The 26,991-nt window shown below is 40.2% G+C and overlaps 2 protein-coding genes across 5 annotated transcripts in view; one reads left to right on the plus strand and one right to left on the minus strand.

Moving 5' to 3' along the window:
* Positions 1–672: 672 nt before the first annotated feature.
* ETFBKMT (electron transfer flavoprotein subunit beta lysine methyltransferase) lies at positions 673–13,967 on the plus strand. 2 transcript variants are annotated; one of them, XM_012458427.3, is made up of 4 exons: positions 673–848; positions 2,521–2,948; positions 5,918–6,048; positions 8,557–13,967. In XM_012458427.3, the coding sequence occupies exons 2-4, from the start codon at positions 2,635–2,637 to the stop codon at positions 8,898–8,900; spliced, it is 789 nt and encodes a 262-aa protein (XP_012313850.2). In that variant the 5' UTR covers positions 673–848; positions 2,521–2,634; the 3' UTR covers positions 8,901–13,967. The 2 variants fall into 2 exon arrangements, with proteins under 2 accessions (XP_012313850.2, XP_012313851.2); XM_012458428.3 differs by having other exon boundaries at positions 8,701–13,967.
* AMN1 (antagonist of mitotic exit network 1 homolog) overlaps positions 12,748–26,991 on the minus strand; it is a 57,989-nt gene continuing 43,745 nt past the window's right edge. For all 3 annotated transcript variants that reach the window (XM_021673807.2, XM_021673809.2, XM_021673808.2), the window contains exon 7: positions 12,748–14,016. In XM_021673807.2, the coding sequence (XP_021529482.1) occupies positions 13,943–14,016 (74 nt within the window). In that variant the 3' untranslated portion in view covers positions 12,748–13,942. The remainder of the gene's footprint in view (positions 14,017–26,991) is intronic.

Below are 26,991 nucleotides of genomic sequence, written 5' to 3' on the forward strand. Positions count from 1 at the left end.
TCCTCAAGATTCCAGTTTACATGGAAAGACAGAAAGTTGTTACACCCGTCTCAGGAACAGAACACCCAAGCAACAAATTCTAATTTTGAATAGGCAGGTGCCAGTGCATTTCTCAAACTGCAGACTAAGATGCAGAAACACGATTTTCCTGTTTTAAAATTTTGGACCACTTTTCCCCCTCTAGCACTCCAGAGCAGGTTTTAATTGTTGTCAGGTGAGATGGTGAGTTAACTTTGAGTGTTGAGGGGACAGTGGGATGTGAGTCCAGTTGAAAGGTGGATATATATAGATCCAGACTCGAGTGATTTAGGTTGCAAATAAATTGATAGTGCATTTATGAAAATCATTAGAAAAGAAAGGACATTCATTATGATTTAATCGCAGTTGAATGTAAGCAGCACAAAGGGCTTATACTTATTTTTTTTTTTAATATGCTGTGTCTCTTTTGTTCACTCTATGCCTGGTTCCTGGAAGTGCGACTGGCACATAGTAGGTGTTGCATGCATACCTAGTTTCAGAATGAGTTTTTTAGAAATCAAAATTCGCCAAACGTGCACATGGATTTAATGTTCCCTTTTTTTCCAGGCGAGGTCAGGGCGCCCTTCGGTTTCGCGCTTCTGCCCCTTTAAGAAAGTGGAGGAGAAAGAAAGCGCTGCTGGGAAAGAGGGCGGGGCCACGAAGTGCCGCTGTCCGCCCCGTCCTCGCCCGGGCTACCGCCCTCTGCTAGCGCCTGGTTCGTTTTTGGGAGCGGGACCCCGAAAATGTAAAGAATGCGTGGGCAGAGTCTCCAGGGCGAGTGACAGGCGAGCCCTGTTCTTTACTTCCGAGGGCGGTGTCAGCAAAGCTAGGTAAGGAGACAGGCAGGACGGTGCCTGCCCCTTTAAGATCGACTCTACCCCGCCTCTGGAGGAAAATAACGCCGTCGTCTGCACTTTCTGGAACGTAAACCTTTTCATCCCGCTCCTTCTCATTAACAGAAATACCAAGTGGCCACCATAGTCACATACTTCATAACCCATGCCTCATTGGTGCTGGAGCGGGAGAGGGAAGCGCTGGTCTAAATGACATGGGGTCCAAATCCAAAATAATCTCATACTTGCTCTGGGTTACTTTGAAACCTTAGGCTGTGTTGTGTGATTCAAGGGACAACCTGGTACTGCTGAACAGAATTAGTCTAATGGGATACCAGGCCCAGAGAGACCCCTGCGATCCCAGGACATTGATGTGGGGTAACTAACCCGAAAGTCTCTGCTGAGTTCACAAGCTATGACCTGATGTACATTTTGGCCTGCCCTATTTTGATCCTTGAATGAGTTGCTGATGTTTAAACGCAGAAGCTGGCCAGGTGTGGTGGCTCGCGCCTGTAATCCCAGCACTTTGGGAGGCCTAGGTGGGCGGATCACTTGAGGTCAGGAGTTCCAGACCTGTCTGGCCAACATGAGGGAACTTCGTCTCTACTAAAAACACAAAAATTAGCTGGGCGTGGTGGCACGTGCCTGTAATCCCACTACTCGGGAGGCTGAGATAGGAAAATCGCTTGAACCAGGGAGGTAGTGAGCCGAGATCAGGCCACTGCACTCCAATCTGGGCGACAGAGACTCTGTCTCAAAAAAAAAAAAAGAAAAAGGAAACCAACTTGTCAATATCTACATTTTTTTTGATGATTTTGAGAAATTGGAGGATCCAGCAGCATGTTCCTGCCCGGCCCTTTTGAACTGTTTGAAAACAGTCTCCAGCTTGCCACAGCCCTTCTGTTATTTTACAGCCTACATCACTCATTTATGATGTCCAGCCCCTTGTAGGCATTTGGATTTTTGACCCTATTCTAAATACTTCAGTGGATTTAAGACAATTTAAAACATGTATACAGAAGAGATCCGAGGTCCCCAAACAACGGGGTGTATAGTTGTGTTAAGTTGCTGTTTCTCATTGTCATTTATTCTTATCCAGGTGTTTTTCTATATATATATATATATATATATATATATATATATATATATATAATTATTATTTTTTAAATAAGTCTTAGTGATCTATTGCACGGGTGTTTTTCTATTGGATCAAATCTTTTCGGTTTAGGCTTTGTAAAATTGAACTATCAGATACTTTTACAAAAAGAGATTTAGGAGTTGATGTTCTTTTATGATATGATAATCTTTAATGAAATAGTGTAGTCTAAAAATACAAAATGAGCCGGATGTGTTAGCGGTCGCCTGTATTTGCAGCTACTCGGGAGGCTGAGGCAGGAGAATCCCTTGAGCCTCGGAGGTAGAGGTTGCAGTGAACCAAGATCATGCCATTGCACTCCAGCCTGGGCAACAAGAACGATACTCTGTCTCAAAAAAAAAAGATTGGATTTTCCCAAATTGATGCAACAAAGCTTTCATCTGAAATGAACTTGCACATGTGAATCATCAGATACAGAGCTTATACTGTAATATTTTCTTATTATATAATAGGTTCTAGAAATGTTGCTCTTCCTCAGAATTTTCAGGTTTTTTGTTTTTTGTTTTTTTACAGAGAGCAAGAGATTCCACTTGAGATCAGGGTGGGAGACAGACCCTTGTTCATTCTCCATGAGAAGCAGCCATTATCAACAGAACATTGACGGAACCTCGTTTGACAAAAGGACTGATGGCTCTGAGTCTAGGTTGGAAAGCACCCAGGAGCCGCTGTGGTCTCCTCCTCCAGGCTGTGCGAAACAGTGGTCTTCTCTTGTTTCCCTGTGGCCAGTGTCCCTGGAGAGGAGCTGGAAGCTTTTTGGACCCTGAAAAAAAGGCTTTCCTGGAGGAGAACACTGAAGTCACCAGCAGTGGCAGCCTCACCCCTGAAATCCAGTTGCGGCTTTTGACCCCCAGATGCAAATTCTGGTGGGAGAGAGCTGACCTGTGGCCCCACAGTGATCCTTACTGGGCAATCTACTGGCCAGGAGGCCAAGCCCTATCTAGGTACTACCCTATCGAAATGGGAACCTTTAAGGCTGCTACAGATCTTTGCCCTTTTCAGTCCCCTCTAACTCCAGCCCCTACAAAAAAAACAGAGCAACACTGGGCATGGTGGCTCATGTCTGTAGTCTCAGTACTTTGGGAGGCTAAGACTGGAGGATTGCTTGAGCCCAAAAGGTTGAGGCTGCAGTAAGCTGTGATCCTGCCACTGCACTCCTACCTGGCCTATCTCAAAAACAAAACAAAACAGAAACCAAAAAGTCTTCTTGTTTTCTTCTTTATTTCTTTCTTTCTATTTTTTTTTTTTTGGCAGAGACAGGATCTTGATATGTTGCCCAGGCTGATCTTAAACTCCTAGCCTCCTCAGCCAACCCCAATTCCTGGTATTACAGGCGTGAGCCACTGAGCCTGGCCTTATTTTCTTATGTATAGCAGTTTAGCCATAATTTTTGGTTGCTTTGTTACATAATTTCCCCTTGTAACCCGAGCCCATCAAGGTATTTTCCCAAGTAGCTATCTCCCCAAGAGAAATCCTAAAGTCAGCTGTCAAGAGCCTGGATAGCTATAAGTGATCCAGAAGTCTCACCTGTTATGAGCTTCACGGTTCATAGTGCATGACTATTGCAGAGTTCCTAGATGGAACCTAAACACCCAGTCCTTCAGTTCTCCTTTAATTCAGTGAATGTCGCTCCATCAACCTCACATTCCTTCCAGAGTTGCTTCTTTTCCCATAGAATAGTAGCTGTGAGTGAGTGGGCTGCTCAAAGATCCCTCTTCTATTGGGTGCAGTGCCTGTTATCCCAGTGCTTTAGGAAGCCAGTGCAGGAGGGCAGCTTGAAGTCAAGAGTTCAAGACCAGCCTAGGCAACATGGTGATACCTCTATCTCTACAAAAAACCTTTTTTTTTAAATTAGCCAGTTGTGTCTTGTGCCTGTAATCTTAGCAACTCAGGAGGCTGAGGTGTGAGGATCACATGAGCCTATGATTTCTAGGTTACAGTGGGCTATGATTGCGCCATTGCACTCCAACCTGGGCAATAGAGCAAGACCCTATCACCATTTTTAAAAGAAGAGGCTGGATGCGGTGGCTCACGCCTGTAATCCCAGTACTTTGGGAGGCCAAGGTGGGCGGATCACCTGAGGTTGGGAGTTCAAGACCAGCCTGACCAACATGGGAAACCCTGTCTCTACTAAAAATACAAAAATTAGCCAGGCATGGTGGCGCATGCCTGTAATCCCAGGTACTGGAGGCTGAGGCAGGAGAATCACTTGAACCCGGGAGGCAGAGGTTGCGGTGAGCCAAGATCATGCCATTGCACTCCAGCCTGGGCAACAACAGCAAGACTCCGTCTCAAAAAAAAAAGAGAGAGAGAAAAAGAGATCCCTATTCTCCAGAGGCGTATGGAAAACTTGGGCCAACTTTGGACTTGAATCTGTATTTTAAGCCCGCCTCCCTGCCTTCTAACTCTCCATATTGCAGAGGTCTTAGGGCATTTTCTGGCATAGCCACACTATATTTTTTACTGAAACACAGTTGATGAAATAAAGGCAAGACCTTTTAGCATTTTGATCTGGTCTTTGTTGTAGGATTGGTAAATGATTTCATCTGTTTATACCCTGGGGTTATAAAGCTGTGAAACAAAAAATGTGATAAGGACTTCTGCTTCACAGGAATGGTATAGCCTACATAATTAGTGTTAGATGTAGTTTTATTTATTTTTTTATATGTAGTTTTAAAATAAGTATATAAATGCAAACAGAGCTTTTTGGGGGGAAATTCCAAGAACTGGAAAGCTTTCCAGTTGGTACAAAATAATGCCAATTTTCTGATTGTAATGTTACTAGACATTCAAGCTTTATTTAGTTACATCCTGTTTTTAGGATGCAGACATCTTGATGTCTATCTATTAAAGTGACTGTTTATCAACTTGAAATAAAATCAACTTGTTTAAGAGACAGTTAGATGTCATAAATTGGTGACCCATAGGTGTGTTTTTTTTTGGCCTGTACTTGTAAACTTCAAAAAAATTAGTTGCTGATATTTAAAACTGGAGAGATTTCATGTAAAAATCGACTTAGCTTTGAAAAACAGGGATACCTGGTAAGCAGGGATCCTGCGTGGCAACCGTGAGCTGAAGACAGGTAGCAGCTATTTATTTATTTATTTAGAGACAGAGTTTTTGCTCTTGTCACCCAGGCTGGAGTGCAATGGCATGATCTCAGCTCACTGCAATCTCCACCTCGTGGGTTCAAGCAACTCTCCTGCCTCAGCCTCCTGAGTAGCTGGGACTATAGGCACCCACCACCATGCCCAGCTAATTTTTGTATTTTTTATTTTTTAAAAAATTTTTGAGATGGAGGCTTGCTCTGTCACCCAGGCTGGAGCACAGTGGCATGATACCGGCTAACTGCAACCTCCGCCTCCTGGGTTCAAGTGATTCTCCTGCCTCAGCCTCCTGAGTAACAGGACTACAGGTGGATGCCACCATGCCTGGCTAATTTTTGTATTTTTAGTAGAGATGGGGTTTTGCCATGTTGGCCAGGCTGGTCTCAAATTCCTGACCTCAAGTGATCCGCCTGCCTTGGCCTCCTGAAGTTCTGGGATTATAGCCGTGAGCCACCGTGCCCAGCCTACAAATTTTTTTTTTTTTAATCGACTTGAATAGCATGATTAGTCAGTTGTGTGGTACTATGCTTCACACCTGCTGAAGAGAAAGACCAAATGACTAGGTTCTTTCTTCTGCCACCTCTGCCCAGCTCTGGAGATGGACTTTTTGTGTCACTCTAGTCAGACCAAACTTGCCAAGGTTGGACCAAGTTCTTCTGCTAAGTTCCACTATTTCTTTTGTCAAGTCAACCTAAAGACATCTGTTTTCTTTCCTTTTCCTTCTTTTCCTTTCCTTTTCTTTTTTTAGATACCTCTTACCTTTTCTCATCTCTCTGAGACATGTTTCTCCTTTCTTTTTAATTTAGGTATCTTTTGGATAATCCTGATGTTGTCAGAGGAAAATCTGTATTAGATCTTGGGAGTGGATGTGGAGCTACAGCTATTGCTGCGAAGATGAGTGGGGCATCAAGGATCTTGGCCAATGACATAGACCCTAGTAAGGATGCATATTTTAAAATATTTAAGGCTCATCTTTTTTTTTTCCCCTCCAGGATAAATGTGTACACGTGCTTAGTGTGGTAGTTTATCGCTACATGTATTTTGTGATCGGACCGTGTGAATCTGTATGCACTGGGACATTATCTGTAGGAATCCTCTCAGGTCTGAGTTGATGGTGCATTTTACCCAAGATGATTTATGTCTGCCAGACATCCTGGAGGGAGCACTTATTTTAATGTATTGGCTAGGAATTTCCTGAAATATGTAAATGGTGTTTATTTGGCTGGGCATGGTGGCTCACACCTGTAATCCCAGCGCTTTCGGTGGCTGAGGTAGGCGGATCACGAGGTCAGGAGTTCGAGACCAGCCTGACCAACATAGTGAAACCCCATCTCTATGAAAAATACAAAAATTACCTGAGCATGGTGGTGCGCACCTGTAATCCCAGCTACTTGGGAGGCTGAGGTAGGAGAATCGCTTGAACCCGGGAGGCAGAGGTTGCAGTGAGCCAAGATCGCACCACTGCACTCTAACCTGGGTGACAGAGCAAGACTCCGTCTCAAAAAAAAAAAAAAAAAAAAAGGGAAATAGTGTTTATTTAGCCCCAAACCCACGTGAGTATTGGCCTGTCTTCAAGGGTGATTTTTATTCCATTAGAATCCAGGTTGAGACAAGTAAGTTTTTATTTGATCTGATTTTCTTCTGGTCTACCCTTTCACTGAGGATATAGACCTTGGAAACCTTTATTTTGTAGAGGGGTCTCAGTTCTAATTTATTGCCAGGCTCAATCAAGCCCAAGGCTTGTTTCCCTGTCCACAGTGAAAAACCAAAATCTAAAATTGAGCCATCTTATGATTCTAGATTTCAGACATCCTAGAATTCTAGCATTCACATGTCTTACAATTCTATAATTCACACATCTTATGATTCTGAAATTCAGATATCTAACATTCCAGAATTTAGCCATTCTATGATTCTATAATTCAGATAGACAAGGATTCTAGAATTCGGCCATCTTATGGTTCTAGGATACAGATATTTGTATCATTTTGGAATTCAGACATTTTACGATTCTGGAATTCAGACATCCTATCTTCCAGAATTCAGATAGTTTATGATTCTAGAATTCAGACAGGCCAGGATTCTAGAATTCAGCCATCTTACAATTCTAGAATTCAGACATCCTAGAATTCAGATGTGTTACAATTATAGAATTCAGATATTTTATGATTTTGGAATTCAGACATCCTGACATTCCAGAATTCAGCCATCCTATGATTCTAGAATTCGGAAACATTTATAACTGTAGAATGCCGATGTATTAGGATTCTGGATGTCAGACATCTTAACTTCCTGATAGCAGACATGTTATGATTTTAGAATTCAGACATACTAGGATTCTAGAATTCAGCCATATTCCGATTCTAGAATACAGACATTTTACGATTCTGGAATTCAGATACCCTAACTTCCGGAATTTAGACGTTTTATGATTCTAGAATTCAGACATGCCAGGATTCTAGAATTCAGGCATCTTATGATACTGTAGTTCAGAAATATTTAAGATTCTAGAATTCAAGCACCTAGATTCTAGAATTCAGACATTCTATGATTCTAGAATTCAGACATTTGACGATTCTAGATTTCAGACGTACGTGGATTCCAAAATTCACCCTTCTGACGATTCTAGAATTCAGACATCCTAGAATTCTAGAATTCAGATGTCTTACAATTCTAGAATTCAGACTTCTTCTGTTTCTGAAATTCAGACATCTAACATTCCAGAATTCAGACATATTACGATCACACAATTCAGATACAGAAGGATGGTACAATTTAGCCGTCTTATGATTCTAGAATTCAGACATTTTTACAACTGTAGAATTCAGACATTTTATGATTCTGGAATTCAGACAGCCAAACTTCCAGAATTCTGAGAATTTAGAATTTTAGAATTCAGACACACTGGGATTCGAGAATTCAGCCATTTACAATTCTGGAATTCAGACATCCTGGAATTCATACGTCTTATACTTCTACAATTCAGAAATTTTATTATTCTGAAATTCAGACATCCTAATTTCAGGAATTCACACATTTTATGATGCTAGTGTTCAGACAAACTAGGATTCTAGAATTGAGCCATCTTATGATTCTAGATTTCAGACACCCTAGAATTCTAGCATTCACATATCTAACAATTCTATAATTCACACACACACACACACACACACACACACACACACACCAAAATCTCTTGGTGAATGAGATCAGCAAATGTTCCTAAAATCCTAGCATTTCTAGATGTTTTAGATTGTTTTGTTTTCAGGATATCCAGTCATATATTTGGAATTGTGGTACAGCTTTTGGCATAAACTTTACACTTCTTTACTTTAAAAAACAACTTTCAACAAAAAGGGAGAAAAATATATTGTTAGCAAATTTTCTAAATTATTTAATCAGGGAATTATAACAGCACAATTCATTTTGTGCTTTTATTTTTAAGTTGCAGGAATGGCTATTACACTAAATTGTGAATTGAACCAACTGAATCCTCTTCCTATTTTAATCCAAAACATTTTGAATTTGGAACAAGATAAGTGGGACCTTATTGTTCTTGGCGATATGTTTTATGATGCAAACCTTGCAGATAGTCTTCATCAGTGGCTGAAGAATTGCTTCTGGACCTATGGAACTCGAATACTGATTGGTGACCCTGGGCGGCCCCAATTCAGTGGACACAGCATTCAGCACCACCTGCACGAAGTGGTAGAATATTCACTTCCGGAGCCTACAAGGCAGGAAAACAATGGACTGACAACAAGCACAGTGTGGGATTTTCAGCCTTGAGTTGTCGAAGTGCTCCCAAGTGTGAATATAGTAATGTTTGGATTTGACCCTAAAAGTTTTCTCTATAGGAGATACTCTCCAGTTTAATGAATGTAATTCTTGTTAAATGGCAAATCTTGTTTCTAAATATGAAGGTTTAGAGTTTAGTCTACTTTTGTCATGTAACTGGTTCTGCATTTCTATGCATGCCAATTATACACATTTCTATCTGCAATTTTTTCTATTTTAACTGCTGAAGGAATATGATTATACAGTGCCATACTCATTGGTGGCAGCATTTAAGTAATGGAGAGGAATTAGACATTGTAGCCAAATCTATTTCTATAGTTGAGGGCAGCTGTGATGTAACTTTGAATTAAACAAAACAAAACATAGAAGAATACTATATATGTATTTTTTCTTTTTTTAGAGACGGAGTCTCACTTTGCTCCCAGGCTGGAATGCAGTGGCTGTTGAGAGGCTTAATCATTGGGCACTGCAGCCTTGAACTCTGGGCTTTTTTTTTTTTTTTGAGATGGAGTCTCACTCTGTTGCCCAGGCTAGAATGCAATGGTGCCATCTCAGCTCACTGCAGCCTCCGCCTCCCAGGTTCAAGTGTTTGTCCTGTTTTAGCCTCCGGAGTAGCTGGAATTACAGGCGCGTGCCACCATGCCTGGCTAATTTTTGTATTTTTAGTAGAGACAGGGTTTTCGAGAGGCAGAGGTTGCAGTGAGCCAAGATCGCGCCACTGCGCTCCAGCCTGGGCAACAGAGACGTCTCAAAAAAAAAAAAAAAAAAAAAGAGAGAGAGACAGGGTTTCACCATGTTGGCCAGGCTGTTCTCGAACTCCTGACCTCAGGTGATCCACCCACCTTGGCCTTCCAAAGTGCTAGGATTACATGTGTGCACCACCACACCTGGCCTGCCAATGTTTATTTCTATCACTTCCTTTTGATTTTTTCTTATAGCTTCTATCTCTGCTTACGTCAGCCGTCATTCTTGCATGTTGTATGCTTTTCCTATTAGAGCCTTTGCATGTTAATCAGTTATTTTACATTTGTGATCTGATAATTCTAAAATCTCTGCCATATCTGAGTCTGGTTCTGATGCTTGTTTTGTCTTTTCAGATATTTTGTCTTGTAGCATGCCTTGTAATTTTTTGTTGATAGCTGGACATGATGTATTGGATAAAAGAAACAGCCAAACTAAGGTAATGTTAGGTTTTAAAATCTGGGTAGGGCTACTGTTTGCTGTAGTGTAGGTGTTACAGGCTAAATTTTCCTTGCTATAGTGTCCTTGCTATTATCTCCTTTGTTATCTTTGAGTTTCCTTAGAGATTCCTTCTTCTTTCTTTTTTTTTTTTGAGACGGAGTTTCGCTCTTGTTACCCAGACTGGAGTGCAATGGCGCGATCTCGGCTCACTGCAACCTCCACCTCCTGGGTTCAGGCAATTCTCCTGCCTCAGCCTCCTGAGTAGCTGGGATTACAGGCATGCGCCACCATGCCCAGCTAATTTTTTGTATTTTTAGTAGAGACGGGGTTTCACCATGTTGACCAGGATGGTCTCGATCTCTTGACCTCGTGATCCACCCGCCTCGGCCTCCCAAAGTGCTGGGATTACAGGTATGAGCCACTGCGCCCGGCCGAGATTCCTTCTTATGTAGAGTCTGAGGCTTGTAGTTTTTTCACCTGTAATTCCCTGTTATTATACAGTAGCCTAATTGATATAATAAGGTATGGGAGAAGGTATGTTTTATAGTCCTGTGATTAAGTCTCAGTCAGTTAAGTCAGCCTGCGCCCCTGCTATGACCTTCACAAGTGCTTTCAGCTTTTTTTTTTTTTTTTTTTTGGTCCGTTTGGTGAGACAGGAAGGCTAGAGGCAGCTGGAGTTGGGTACTTCCTTTCCCCTAGATCAGCAGGGCTCTGGTAAAATAGTTTCCCTTGAGAGCTGGCTTTTGTTAAGGAGAATTGAACACTTGGGCATACTGCAAAATGGTTACTTTCCCCATCCTCGTACCAGAAGTAAGAGGGGATTTTTCTCTGATCCTCACCTGAGAACCCGGTAGGTATTCTGGAGGTAAAACTATAAAAGTGTGGTGTCTCCCCTACGAGTGGGCCCACTGGAGTTTGTTTGTTTTAATTTAACAAAGTTTAATTGAGCAAAGAAAAATCTGTGAATTGGGCAGCTCCCAAAAGCAGAATAGGTTCAGAGTAACTGCAGGGTTGCCACACATGGTTAGATAACATTTATGGACAGACCCCTGGAGCTTTTGATTCTTTTTTTTTTTTTGAGATGAAGTTTCACTTTTGTCGTCCAGGCTGGAGTGCAATGGCATGATCTTGGCTCACTGCAAACTTTGCCTCCTGGGTTCAAGTGATTCTCCTGCCTCAGCCTCCCAGGTAACTGGGATTACAGGCACCTGCCACCATGCCCAGTTAATTTTTGCATTTTTAGTAAAGACAGGGTTTTGCCATGTTGGCCAGGCTGGTTTTGAACTACTGACCTCAGGTGATCCACCCACCTGAGTCTCCCAAAGTGCTGGGATTACAGGCGTGAGCTACTGCGTGGGGCTGGAGCTTTTGATTCTTAAGTCCATCCACACGGAGCCTCCAGCAACTCAGGAATTACAGCATAAATGTTCCTACTGGTACTGGCTCCAGCAACAGGCTTCTGCTCCCTGTAAGCTGTGGTTCTTTGTATTTGTCTTTCTAATTTGTGAGGCATTTTCTCTTTAACCTTAATTCTCTAATGGGTCTAAGTGTTGCTGATTTTTCAGTTTATTCAGCTTTTTTCTTACTGTGAGGATGGGAGTGAAGACTTCCAATTTCTTTTTTTTTTTTTTTTTTTGAGATGAGGGTCTCACTCTGTCACCCAGGCTGAAGTACAATGGTGTGACCTTGGCTCACTGCAATCTCCACCTCCCAGGTTCAAGTGATTCTCCTGCCTCAGCCTCCCGAGTAGCTGGGATTATAGGCATGTGTCACCACCCCCGGCTAACTTTTTGTATTTTTAGTACAGATGGGGTTTCACCATGTTGGCCAGGTTGGTCTTGAACTCCTGACAGGTGATCCACCCACCTCAGCCTCCCAAAGTCCTGGGATTAGAGACATGAGCCACCACGCCCGGCTCCAATTTCTTTATATTAGAAAATATAAATCAGACTAGAGACTGGAAATGGTGTTTTTTTTGGGTGGTGTTGGTTTTTTTGTTTTTGTTTTTAGACAGGGTCTTGCTCTCTCATCCAGACTGGAGTTCAGTGATGTGACCATGGCTCACTGCAGCCTTGATCTTCCAGGCTCAGGGAACCCTCCTTCCTCAGCCTCCTGAGTAGCTAGGACTGCAGGCATGCACCACCATGATGCCTGGCTAGTTTTTTTATTTTGTATGTTTTATAGAGATGGAGTCTTGCTACATTGGCCAGGCTGGGTATTACTGGGTGTTTCTTTCTTTCCTCCTTTATTTTTCTGTATTTACTTATTCAGTGAATAGTTGAGTGTTTATTATCTACCAGGCACTGTTCTAGGCACTGGAGATATGGGGATATAACAATGAAAAAACAAGATAAATATTTTGTCCTTATGAAATTTATATTCTTGAGTGGGGAGACATAAGGAACAAATAAAACAGGCATCAGATGGTGATAGGTAGCAAGGAGAAAAAGAGGTAAGGGTGATAGGGAATACTGGGTACTGAATGGGGTACAGATATTTTAAACAGAGTGGTGAGAAATAGCTAATACAACTAGCAATATAAAGAAGGAAGAAGATCAAACTAAAAACCGTTTTAGGAAGATAAATCCTTCATAGATCCGAAGAAGCTCACAACTTAGATGTCGAAACTAGTTTCTGCAAAAAGGGGAAAATGCAATTGACTTGGTTAAATATTCAGTTTAAATTTTATTGAATTTGTCTTTAGAAAAGTTTCATAGATAGAACAGGCCTTACCCATTTTGCACATATATACATATGTGCCACCTTTGCAGTGGCAACATATATATCCACACTGTACACATCTCACATTTATAAAGTAATAGTAAGGATAAGAAATGGAGTTGAATAAGTACCCCCCAAACATACACAAGAAAGTTAGCATACTTTCCCTGTTTTTCACTACATCAGAGGCAAAATAAGAAATCTTTTAAGAAAAATCCCAAGACAGGCTCATGGCAAAATGAATATGCTAAACTTGGAGGTTAGTTTAAGCATAGTATGTGTCAGGTAATTTTGTGATTACCAAAGAGTTTTCACTTGAAAACTAAGACCTTTGCTGTTTATTTCACAATGTGAAATCAGTAGAACCTGAGGATACAAATCTCTGCAGTGATATTCTGTATTTACTCATTTTTACACATTTTTGAGTGCAATTTTGCTAGGGAAGAAACGCTTACAGATGAATAAAATGTAATTGGGAAGAGCAGCCATAAAAATCAATGAAATAAGTAGCCGGGCAAGAGTCTCTGCAATACTAATATGCTGAATGGCTAACAAGTTACTTCATTTTGGCAAAACAAATAATACCTAAATTCTTCTTGAAGAATTAACAGGCCTGATATTCAGGTTGGCTTTTGGCAAATGGGCATTTAAATACTCCAGAAAGGTAAGAGCCAGAAAACAGGAAGGTAAACTATGCTTTTAGAAATACTTTTACTTAGATTCTCCCAAGGTTTATACATACAGGTAAATTTCTCTTATAACAATAGCTCAAATACCTACATAGGAGAAGGAAATCTCAAGGGAAAACTGTTAATTTTAAACTTTGTTATTTAAGAAACAAAATCCAACACCCTCCCTCCCCCTAAAATAGATCAGAGTTCATGCTAGGATTATGGTTTCAAAAGTAATAATTCATCCAACAGATATTGAATAATAGCACTATTAAGACGTTTAAGAATAAAGCACAAACCATGTATATACAAAGACTTTAATTCTCTGAGTTATAACTTAAGGACAATGAAATAATTAAAATTATTGTTAAATTAAGTAGAATGCAAATCTCTATAGATGGTTTCCTGGGAAAGTGTTTTTGATAAGCTTTCCTAGTGTTGATCATCTTCAAAAAAGCATCAATAAACAGTCCATGTCACCTGCTTTAGTTTGTTTGGGCCTACTAATTGTTCCAACACTTCTCGTGAATGATCTATAAAAGAAAACAATGAAACTATATTAATTCACAATAATAAAAAATGTTTAATGTTTCCTCATGTCTAACTGGAGGTGATGTTAACTATTATACAATTATTTAGAGGATTAAAGGAAGTGATTTATAAAGCACAGTATACAACTAATTCACTAATAATTAGTTAATGGTAGCCCTCACTATTATTAGGTATAGTGCACCTATCATGGTAATGGTAATACTTGTTTAAAAAAAAAAAAACAGGCATTTGTTGTTTTCTCTGTAATTTCATCATAATTTCACCAACCAGAGTAATGGTGTAATTTCACCATTAACCTGTGTTAATGGTTAATAACCTTTTTCAGGGTCTTAGCCAGAAATGGATGATTCACTGAAGTGAGGTGGCTGAACAGGATTTAATGAAGGGAATATTTACCAAAACAGTGAGCAGGATTAAAGAAAGCCAGTAGGGATGTTAAACCACCTTGGGAAGCTGCAACACATCCAGAGTTAGAGGAGGTAGCAGTGACCAGAATGTGACGAGTTGACCAGTAGTTGAACATCTTTCCATGTCTGTATAATACTATTATAAAGCATGATTTTAAATAGATAACCATTATATAAATATACTCCTGGCTAAGATGGCAAAACCCTGTCTCTAGTAAAAATACAAAAAAAGTTAGCCAGACATGGTGGTGGGTGCCTGTAATCCCAGCTACTTGGGAGGCTGAGGTAGGCGAATCGCTTGAATTTAGGAGGCAGAGGTTGCAGTGAGCTGAGATGGTGCCACTGCACTCCAGCCTGGACGACAGAGCAAGACTCAGTCTTAAAAAAAAAGAAAAGAAAAAAGAAACACCATTTGACAAGAACCAATCCATTCCACCAACTAAGAATAGAAGAGAACTTCCTCAACCTGATAAAGGGCATCTGTGAAAAAACCATAGCTGGCAGGGTGCAGTGGCTCATGCCTACAATCCCAACACTTTGGGAGGCCATGGTGAGAGTATCACTTGAGCCCAGGAGTTCAAGACCAGCCTGGGAAATAGAGTGAGACCTTGTCTCTGCAAAAGAAATTTAAAAATAAAGTGTAGTGGCACATGCCTGTAGTCCCAACTACTCTGGAGGCTGAGGTAGGAGGATCTGCTTGAGCCTGTGAGGCAGAGATTGCAGGGAGTGTGTTTACGCCACTGCACTCCAGCCTGAGTAACAGATCAAGGCCCTGTCTCAAAAACAAACAAGAAAAACCTATAGCTAATATCATACTTAACAGTGAAAAATTAAATGTTTTTTTCCTAGGATCAAGACAAGACAAGGATGTTCACTTTTTTTTTTTTTTGAGACAGAGTCTCACTCTTGTCCAGGCTGGAGTGCAATGGTGTGACCTTGGCTCACTGCAACCTCTGCTTCCCAGGTTCAAGTGATTCTCCTGCCTCAGCCTCCTGAGGAGCTGGGATTATAGGCACCTGCCACCACACCCAGCTAATTTTTTGTATTTTTAGTGGAGACAGGGTTTCACCATGTTGGCCAGGCTGGTCTCAAACTCCTGACCTCAGGAGTTCGAGACCTGATTCACCTGCCTTGTCCTCCTAAACTGCTGGGATTACAGGCACAAGCCACTGTCCCCAGCCAGGATGTCCACTCTTGCCATTTCTATCCAACATTGTACCAGAGGTTCTAGCCATGCCATGGAAATTAGGCAAGAAAAAGAAATAAAAGGCATTCAGGTTGGAAGGAAGAAGTAAAACTATTTGTAGATGATATTATATTGTACATACAATATCCCAAGGAATTCACTAAAAAAATAGAATAAATGAGTTCAGCAAGGTACAAGAACAATATATAAAAATCAAATGTATTTCTATACAAGAACAATTAATAATCCAAAAATGATATAGAAAATAACTCCACTGATGTTACCATCAAAAAGAACAGAATACTTAGGAATAAATTGAATGAAAGTGAAAAACCTTTACTCTGAAAACCATATGACATTATTGAAAGAAATTAAAGATCTAAATAAACAGAGACATCCATGTTCATAGATCAGAAGACTTAGTATTAATAAGGTAACAACGTTTCCCAAATTACCTACAGATTCAATGTAATTCATATCAAAATACAAGCTGGTTTTTTATTTTTTGCAGAAACCAATAAGATGGGGCCTAGCAGGGTAGCTGACGCCTGCAATCTGAGCACTTTGGGAGGCCACCGCAGGCAGATCGCTCGAGCTTAGGAGTTAGAGACCAGCCTGGGCAACATGGTGAAACCCCATCTCTACTAAAAATACAAAAATTAGCCAGGAGTGGTGGTGCACACCTGTTGTCCCAGCTACTTGGAGGACCAAGGTGGGACAGTCGCTTGAACCCTGGAGGTCAAGGCTGCAGTGAGCCGAGGTGGTGCCACTGCACTCCAGTCTGGGTGACAGAGACCCTGTCTCAACAACAACAACAAAAATAAATTGATGATTCCAATATTTGTATGAGAATTGGAGGGACCCAGAACACTCCAATGCAATTTTGAAAAAGAACAAAATTAGAGACATACATTTCCCAATTTCATTTTAGCTTGTGTTTCTATGATTATTTTGGCATTTTTCAAGTTGTGAATGTTATCAAACATTATATATAAATATTTATCTTCTGTCTACATTTGTTACTCTTCTGTGGGAATTCACTATTGCACATTATAGGAAGATGCTTTTCCCTCCAGTAGTAAGCATGTAACATTTGAATGTAATTTAAAATTTTTGATGCTAGATGGCAGTATTATATTACAGTCTCCTTAGGCAGCTTCTTCCCATGAAGATAGAGTATTTAGGACTGTGGGTTTAAATAGTAGGAATATTCAATGCCTTTATTATGCTTCAGGGAAAACTATGGGGTTGCTAAGTATTTCATAATCCCTTGGCAGAATATTTTATAGAAACATATACTATGCAGACTGAAAAAGAGCTAATGGGTCACTTATGCTAATCACATGACTGATGCTTGATGGCACCTCCTATCTGTTTCCCTATCCTAGTAACAGTTAAGCCACTTTACACCAAAGGCTCAGGAAAGAATTATAGATTGTGGTTCAGATTACTTAGGTTTTACTTCCAATTCTATCAACTATTTCTAAGATGTGGGGCAAACCACTTAAATCAATTGTATCTCTGTTCCCTTCTCTTTAAAATGAAGGAGTTGTATAGATGACCCTGTTGGGGCTCAGAAAACGATTCCCCAAAGTGTGGCACTTTGGCATGCTAAGTACTTTGAACTAAAGGACATTGGAAGGCCTCAGAATCAGCCTCAAAACCAAGGTCTTTGACCTTTTCCTGCCTTCCTATCTCTTACCCTTTATTCTCCCCAGGTGAGTCACAGAAACCAGGATTCCTCTTCCCCCAGGTGGGTCAGAGAGACTTGAACCCTTTTCCCCAAAGTAAGCCATAAAACCTAAAAATATTACTCTAAACTTCCCCAGCCTTTCTACCTAGGAGGTGGCCATAAAGAAATTCTCTGATCTATCCTTGTTGGATAGGAGGTCAGAGGGGCCCCACCCTGTACCCTGATTCCAGAGGGGCCCCACCCTGTACCCTGGAAAAAGGAATGCCACAAAGTAAGGCCAAGAAGAATCTGAACAAACAGGCCTTGCAGGGTTTCTCCACTCTGTTATTATTAGCTCATTCTCTTCTCCAATCACATTTCTAAATGGCTGTTCATGCTTCATAAGCATAAAAACAAGCAGTTTTTCCTAGGTGTTTGGTTCTTCATTTCTGAAGTCTCCTATAAATCTTTGACTAAATAAACCTGCTATGACTTTCTCTTATTAACCTGCCTTTTCCTATAGGACTGTCAGCCTTGACCCTTATGATGGGTGAGGAAAGGTATTAAACCTTTCTGCCTCCCAACCTCTAAGCAACTGTTGACCACCTCTGTAAAAATCTATGACAATATAGATGACAAGATAAATGTATCTTTCAAAGATACATGAATCTTTGAAAGATTCATGGCAGGAGCATTTGGAGCACCAAGAATAAGAAGAAACTATGGGAAATACAAACTATTAACAAAGTATTTTTTTTTTTCAAATGTTCAAGGAAAATGTAATTTACAGTTTGTTTGTTTGTTTGAGACGGAGTCTCGCTCTGTCGCCCAGGCTGTAGTGCAGTGGTGCAGTCTCAGCTCACTGCAACCTCCACCTCCTGGGTTCAAGCAATTCTCCTGCCTCAGCCTCCTGAGTAGCCAAGATTACAGGAGCGTGCCACCATGCCCGACTAATTTTTGTATTTTTAGTAGAGACAGGGTTTCATCATGTTGGTCAGGCTGGTCTCGGACTCCTGACCTTGTGATTTGCCCGCCTCGGCCTCCAAAGTGCTGGGATTACAGGTGTAAGCCACCATGCCCGGCCCAATTTAGATGTTATTATAGAACACACCGTGAAAAAAGTATGGCTTGAGCATATTTTTACAAATGATGATCAAAGTCCTAATGCTTCATTACAGTGATCTGGCAAAAAGTTATGTCATGTAGGATCAGGAATGAATGAATGAATGAATGAATGATGAGAAAACAATATAGAATTAAGACAACTATGAAATAAAAAAAATGAGTTATCACTTTAAGCAAAGAATCAACTTTAATTAAAGGGAAACCCTGAAGCAAACCACTTGGGTCTTAAAATACTGTTTTGGGGCCAGGCGTGGTGGCTCACACCTGTAATCCCAGCACTTTGGGAGGCTGAAGTGGGTAGATCGCTTGAGCCCAGGAGTTTGAGACCAGTCCGACCAACATGGTGAAACCCTGTCTCTATTTCTAAATAAATAAATAAAATTTAAAAATACTGTTTTTGGCTCTTTGTTGTAAATCTTAATGTTTATATTATCCAGAATCTAAGTAAAGAACTTGCCTTTAATTAGGTTGAAACAAATCCTCAGATATGACTAAAATTCAAGTCAACTAAATTGAAAGTGGCAGATTTCCTGATGGATTTTCCTGCCTCTCAGTGTAAAACATAAGGACTCTCTAACTGCTTTATTGCCCTTCTAAAATCCTCCATGTCTTTGAATACTGTGAAACATGCTTAATTACGAGAAACAGAAAAGCATGTCTGTTGTAGGAGATTACAAAGGTATGTAAGTTGAACTTACTGCCAATCATTGCAGACATAATTGAATTAAAACGATTTAGTAAGTTTAAAAACTATTTTCATGCTGTTATGACATCTATAAAACTATAATTTTCATATTTCAAATAGCAGCTTAGTTTTTATCTCTTCTGCAGAAACCAGCTCAGAGTGCTTCTAACAGTTTCAAGTCTTAATTGATAATGTGAAGTTACATTTTAGTCTGACTAATGTTAAGAAATTTTATAAATACTTAGAAACATAGTAGAGAAGATAGGTTAATTCAGGAGATCTGATGGGAAATGACAGTGAGCACTGCTAATTTAATTTGGGAGTCAGGTTGTTTTGAGGGTAACAATATTATAATTGCACATGCATATGCAAGTATAGTAAATACTTTCTATAGAGTATAAATGTTATTGTTTTAAATATTCATATGTGAGCAATCATGAATATATAAGTAAGAAGAATCATGTTATATAAAGTGTCATGAAGAAAGAAAGGACCATCAAACAGAAAAAAAAAACCCCACAAACACAACAAGCATTTATCTTCCTTGGAAAAAGAAGAAATTAAAAATCAAATGTAAGGTGAATATGTTAGCCCACTTTACTTCCATTCAATAATGTTAGCAAAAATACATCATTATAGAAGATTTAGGGGTATTGATGGGAAAGTGGGAGAAGTAGGAATGATCTAGATAGTTAAAATTTCTTCAGCTTTTTTCTCTTTAGAGAAACTTTATTAATAAAAGCCATTTTATATGAACTACTTAAAAAAATTTATTTTTTTATGTGACGACTCAAGGTTGAATATATTGTATGAACTCTTGCATTATTATGTTTATTTTTTTAAATATTTGAGATGGAGTTTCGCTCTTGTTGCCCAAGCTGGAGTGCAGTGGCACAATTTCAGCTCACTACAATCTCTGCCTCCCTGGTTCAAGCCATTCTCCTGCCTCAGCCTCCCAAGTAGCTGGGTTACAGGCATGCACCATCACACCCGGCTGATTTTTGTATTTTTTGTAGAGACAGGGTTTCACCATATTGGCTAGGCTGGTCTTGTAGTCCTAATCTCAGGTTATCTACCTGCCTTGGCCTCCCATAGTGCTGGGATTACAGGCATGAGCCACCACGCCCAGCCTCTTGCATTATTATTAATATTAGATCTCTCAATGTTATGATAATTGGCCAATATGCACATGGGAAAGTTGAGATCCATAAGAGTTAAGTGATGCATTCGATGTTTTGGAGAGATGGCAATGGATGGGGTCAGTGCTCATTTTGCTATATCTTAAGATTTTAGTTTTAACTTAGCACTATTATTGTTTTTTTAGAGACCGAGTCTCAGTTAATGTTGTGCAGCCTTGTTTCAAACTCCTGGGGCCTCAAGTGATCCTCCCACCTCAGCCTCCTGAGTAGCTGGGACTACAGGTGTGCACCACCATGCCCAGCTAATTTACAATTTTTTTTTAATAGATGCAGGGTTTCACTATGTTGCCCAGGTTGGTGTCGAATTCCTGGGTTCAAGCAATCCACCCACCTCAGCTTCCCAAAGTGCTGGGATTACAGGCGTGAGCCACCGCACCCTACCACAAATGACATTTTAATATCTCACTTTCTTATTCTGTGAAATCAGGGATCAGAAAAATAATACAAATGGAGTTGGCTAGGTCAATTAAAAAAGTGTTCCATGCTAGAAATTCGGAAATGCTTGGATAAACAAAGTTAAACAGTTTCTTATCTACAGTATTTCTCAGAGGTTTTGACAAATTAACATTCATAATAGTGGCATGTTGCACTTCACAAACTTTTGGACATATAAACACTTTTTATTTTATGTTATGCCATACTATGTAACTGTAGTTAATCTGAAGCATTTCAGGGCAGAACAAAGAAAAAGAATGTGACCACAAGGTGGCAGTGGGACACAACAAGCTCTTTTTGGACAGCGCTTTGACAGGTTTGCATGCAGGGAAGTCCCTCACAGCATGAAAGCTGCCAAAGGCAACAACAGTGTAGGGCAGCCACTACTCAGAAGTGGGAGGGTAAGAGAATTCCTGGACGACTAGAGAGAAGGGTGTATGTGTCATGATGTTGTTTAGCAGAAAGATGGGGGGATCTCTGGGTTAGAGAGCTCCAAAGGACAGCAGTGGGTTGGGGTCTTTTATACGCCAGGGTTTTAATCTTATATATGGGTAGTAGATGTTGAGTGTAGTTTGCAGGGTATGTAAAGCAGGTGGGCTCTAGATGGCTAACAGTTTGCTTATTTAGGCTATACTTAAACAATTGGATGCGTAAAAGTTGGATTTGGTGCTGAGGGGCTTTTGAGCTAACAGTCCTGGTTGCTGTGAAGAAGTAAACAACACAGGGCCCCAAAGGTCATTTTTAGATCATTTATGTAATAGTAACACCTAGTCTAGCATTTACCAACTGTGATCCAAAAATATTTTTATTCTATTCCAAATATTTTGAACTCCTGCCATTTCTATGTCTACTTTCACCACTTCTGGCAGCTACATGAAAATATAAGAAGTGATTTGGAAGGGATATGCTATTCTTTTCTTTTTTTTGAGACAGAGTCTCACCCTGTCACTCAGGATGGAGTGCAGTGGCACAGTCTTGGCTAACTGCAACCTCTGCCTCTCAAGCTCAAGTGATCCTCCTGCCTCAGCCACCAGAGTAGCTGGGATTACAGATATGTGTCACCGTGCCCAGCTAATTTTTGTATTTTTAGTAGAGAGTAGGTTTTGCCATGTTGGCCAGGCTGGTCTCAAACTCCTGACCTCAAGTGATCTACCTGCCTTAGCCTCCCGAAGTGTGGGGCTACAGGCGTGAGCTAACATGCCTGGACAGAAAAGGATATGCTATTCTTGCTGCAAATCCTGAAGTTGACTGATAATTTTTCTTTACCATAAAGCAGTGGTTCCCAAAGTATGATCTGCATTTTTTTTTTTTTTTTTGAGACAGAGTCTCCCTCTGTCACCAGGCTGGAGTGCAGTGGCACGATACCAGCTCACTGCAACTTCTGTTTTCTGGTTTCAAGCAATTCTCCTGTCTCAGCCTCCCGAGTAGCTGGGACAACAGGCACGCACCACCAGGCCCAGCTAATTTTTTGTACTTTACTTTAGTAGAGATGGGGTTTAACCATGTTGGCCAGGATGGTCTTGATCTCTTGACCTTGTGATCTGTCCGCCTCAGCCTCCCAAAGTGCTGGGATTACAGGCATGAGCCACTGCGTCCAGCCTGATCTGCATATTCTATAGTCTGAGACCCTTTCAGGGATGTGAACTGAACTAGTCACTTTTCTCATGGAACATCATTTTTACTTTTTAAAAGAATGACTGATACGGTTTGGCTGTGTCACCACCCAAATCTCATCTTGAACTGTAGCTATCACAATTCCCACATGTTGTGAGAGGGACCCGGTGGAAGGTAATTGAATCATGGGGGCAAGTCTTTCCTGTGCTGTTCTTGTGATAGCAAATTAGTCTCATGAGATCTGATGGTTTTAGAAGGGGAAACCCCTTTCACTTGGCTCTCATTCTCACTTGTCTGCCGCCACGTAAGACGTGCCTTTTGCCTTCAGCCATGATTGTGAGGCTTTCCCAGCCATGTGGAACTGAGTCTATTAAACCTCTTTTTCTTTATAAATTACCCAGTCTCGGGTACGTCTGTATCAGCAGGGTGAAAACAGACTAATACAATGACTGGCAGTGTAAGGTTATTCTTATTTGAGTACTTGGCAGAGTATTTTATGAAAATGGGAGAAATGAGGCTGTCATTTCAAAGAAAAAAAATGACAAGGATTTGTTATCAGTGATAAAACTTTAGCTTTCAAGTGAATTTTGGAAGCCTTGTAGCTGCCACTGTGATCTTGAAAGCTATCCAGGTCCTTTCTAATGACATCAGTCATGATATTAACAATTGATTTTTGTTTTGGATAATGAAATATGTCCAAACTGCCAATGCATGATGTTACAAAATCATGCATGGGTAAAGATCAACTCAAAATTCAAGACAGACTAGTGGATCATAACACAAATGTATGAAAAGTTCATTGATATGTTTTTGACTTCCACATTGCAATAATCCTTAAGCAATTACCATGAACTGAGTTTTGGGGTATCAAAGAAAAGTATCCACAATGATCTGAAAAGTGATGATCTGAATGAAAATATATCTCTTTTCTAGGTAATAGATTTATAATTTTTAAAAAATGTCTTAAAAATTTATCTGTTTTAATAGAAATTTTAATTTAACGATTATACAATACATAAACAAAAACTCTTTGGGATCCTGTAAATGGGTCCTGGGGCCGATTTGAAAAATACTACCAGAAAGTATTATTTCAACTATTGAAACCTACAAATGGTTAAGTATTTTCTCATCACCAATATAAAAATATGAAGTAAAACCAATAGAATTGCTCTGAAACATAAGGAGAAATACAAAATCTAAGGTGCTTCTTCAGTGAATTACATTTATATCATATATCTTTTAGATTTTTATAATTGTAATTAAATTTTGTTTTCTATAATTTTTTGTTGTTGTTCAGATGGAGTTGCCCTCTGTTGCCCAGGCTGGAGTGCAGTGGTGCAATCGCAGCTCACTGCCACCTCTGCCTTCCAGGTTCAAGTGATTCTGCCTCAGCCTCCCAAGGAGCTGGGATTACAGGCGCCTGCCACCACACCCAGCTAATTTTTGTACTTTTAGTAGAGACAGGGTTTCACCATGTTGCCAGGCTGGTCTTGAACTCCTCACCTCAAATGATCCACCCACCTCAGCCTCCCAAAGTGCTGGGATTACAGGCATGAGTCACTGTGCATGACCTATAATGGTATTTTAATTTGCATGTTGAACAAGGATGGCTCTTAAGGTACAACATTAACAGCAACTCTACTTTTTCTCCCTTGGTCCCTCTAAAGCTGTTCATTGAAGAATTATTCTTCCCCTGCTCCTGAATGAAAATTTAGTTAATACTATGACTTTCTAATTGTTTCCATTATATATGCTAAATCACATTTTAAGTTGCAAAATATAGACTCTCTTTGTTGAGATCCCACCCATCGCACCATGCACCCATCCTTCTATAATGGCTCTCCCTCCCACTATGCCCAGTCTGGCTGGTGGGAAACACGTACACATCCTCAAATTCTGGGAATTTAGGCTGATAATGAAGCAGTGGCAAACCTCTTCACTTCTGTCTGAGCAGCTGATCTCTGCCCACTCCCAACTGCAGAGGACACATGTAACAGGCCCTCTGCCACCCTCTCGTGGGGCTCTAGGTGAAAGGTGAAGCAGCAGCATGAATTTAGTTCTCAATATTTCTTTTGAAAAGCTGCAGCTCTGCCATTTCTTTCACTTTAGAATTTTATATCTACTGAGTCTTGCTAACTTAATTGCAATTTCAATTATAGAATAATATAATTTTAATTTTATAATAAAGAATTAATTATACCTATTTATGAGTATATATTATATGTATAATACTGTACTATATATGAAAGACAGACAAATACTTACATGGCATAATCCTGTCCTTTAGAAGTTTACAGATTACACTTTCCTGGTTTCTGTAATCAAACCAACTAGGCATTTATCTTAAATCCATGATCTGTTAACATATCTTTGGTTACTAGTGATCTCCGTAATGACATAATTTATCTCAAAAGACTCCTTGGTTTGAAAATCTGATTAACCACTCCAGTATATTTTCTAGACTTGAAAATTGGTATGTAGGCCGGGCATGGTAGCACACACTTGTAATCCCAGCACTTTGGAGACCGAGGTGAGTGGATCACCTGAGGTCAGGAGTTCAAGTTCAGCCTGGCCAACATGGTGAAACTCCATCTCTATTAAATATGCAAAAATTATCTGGGCATGGTGGTGCATGCCTGTAATCCCAGCTACTCTGGAGGCTGAGGCAGGAGAAGGGCTTGAACCTGGGAGGTGGAGGTTGCAGAGAGCTGAGATTGTGCCACTGCACTCTAGCCTGGGTGACAAAGTGAGACTCTGCCTCAAAAAACAAATAAAAAAGAAAATCGGTATTTGTTCCTTACCTCTACAGATGCTTTTCAACTTATGATGGGGTTATACCCTGATAAGGTTATAAGTCAAAAATATACAAAATCGAAAATGGATTCAATATACCTAACTTACCAAACAACATAGCTTAGCCTAGCCTACTTTAAACATGCTCAGAACACTTAAATTAGCCTAGAGTTGGCCAAAATTATCTGACACAAAGCCTATTTTATAATAAGTGTTAACAATCTCATGTAATCTATTGAATACTATACTGAAATAGATTCTCGAAGTATGGCTTTACTGAATGCATACAGCTTTTGCACCACTGTAAAGTCAAAAAACTGTAAATTGATCATTGTAAGTCAGGGATCATCTGTGTTCTGACGGCCACCACACCTGGCCAATTAATTTTTAATAGTTTAAAAATAATTCACATGATATAAAATTCAAAAGATACAAAAGGGTATACAATGACAGTGTTCCTACTCTCATCCCTTTACAACTTTCTGTGGAGTTAACCACTGTTAACAGTTTCTTTTTTTTTTTTTTGACACAGGGTCTCACTCTGTCACCCAGACTGGAGTGCAGTGGCGTGATCATGGCTCACTGCAGCGTCGACCTCCCAGGCTCAAGTGATCCACCCACCTTAGCCTCCCCAGGTGCTGGGATTACAGGCATAAGCTACTGCACCCAGCCACCAGTGTCTAATGTGTCCTTGCTAGCTCTAGTTTCTTAAGAAATGTGTTTGCATAAAGTAAGATATAATCTTCACTACAGATGTCACTGATACCCAAATACAATCTATGGTTACAGCCTCAGTTAAGGTTAGCAATCTAAAAATAAAAGTGAGAAGTTGTCAAAGGGACTTCCTAAAAATAAAAGAGAAGTTGTCAAAGGAACTTCCTAAAACTGAAAGAGAAGTTGTCAAAGGAACTTCCAGGATAATAACTTAACCTACAGAATAATCGTTTAGACTGGCTGGGCTCGGTGGCTCACGCCTGTAATCCCAGCACTTTGCGAGGCTGAGGCTGGTGGATCACAAGGTCAGGAGTTCAAAACCAGCCTGGCCAATATAATGAAACCCCATCTCTACTAAAAATACAAAAATTAACTGGACATGGTGGTGCAGGCCTGTAGTCTCAGCTACTTGAGAGGCTGAGGTAGGAGTATCACTTTAACCTGGGAGGCAGAGGTTACAGTGAGCCGAGATTATGCCTCTGCCCTCCAGCCAGGGTGACAGAGCAAGACTCCATCTCAAAAAAAAAAAAAAAAATTGTTTAGACTGTAATTAAAGAAATGAGCTGGAATTAAAGAAATGACTGGGCATAACTACTGATTTACAAGTGAGATCCAGTTTATATTATGGTATGAGATCTATTATAGGGGTAATCTGAAAGGGTGAGGCACCATGGTTTCTGCAGTAGGAGGATATATACCATGGCTCTTATACAGGCTAAATGGCCTATTGCTACTTCGTTCTCCTTCAGTGAAGAGCCGCATTAGCCTAAGAGTCCAAATTATTCTGATCTTAATGTCTACAGTTTGGTAACAGTTAAGAAGTCATTTAGTGTATCTGATAGATGTAATATTGTAAATTTGAAATTTTCTTATTGTTTATATAGAGCATCATGTTCAATATCATGAACACAACCATTGCTCCCATCATCATCCTCTTCATAGCTAACATTTATTGAGCACCAGTCACCACCACCACCTTCATTATCATTATCATGACTAACATTTTTTTTAAGAGACAGAGTTTCACCATGTTGATCTCCTGACCCTCGTGATCCACCCACCTCGGACTCCCAAAGTGATTACAGGCGTGAGCCACCGTGCCCAGCCTTATCATGACTAACATTTA

The sequence above is a fragment of the Aotus nancymaae genome, unplaced genomic scaffold (assembly GCF_030222135.1).
Source record: "Aotus nancymaae isolate 86718 unplaced genomic scaffold, 86718_ANA_hifiasm-v0.15.2.pri h1tg000016l, whole genome shotgun sequence".
Taxonomy (NCBI): domain Eukaryota; kingdom Metazoa; phylum Chordata; class Mammalia; order Primates; family Aotidae; genus Aotus; species Aotus nancymaae.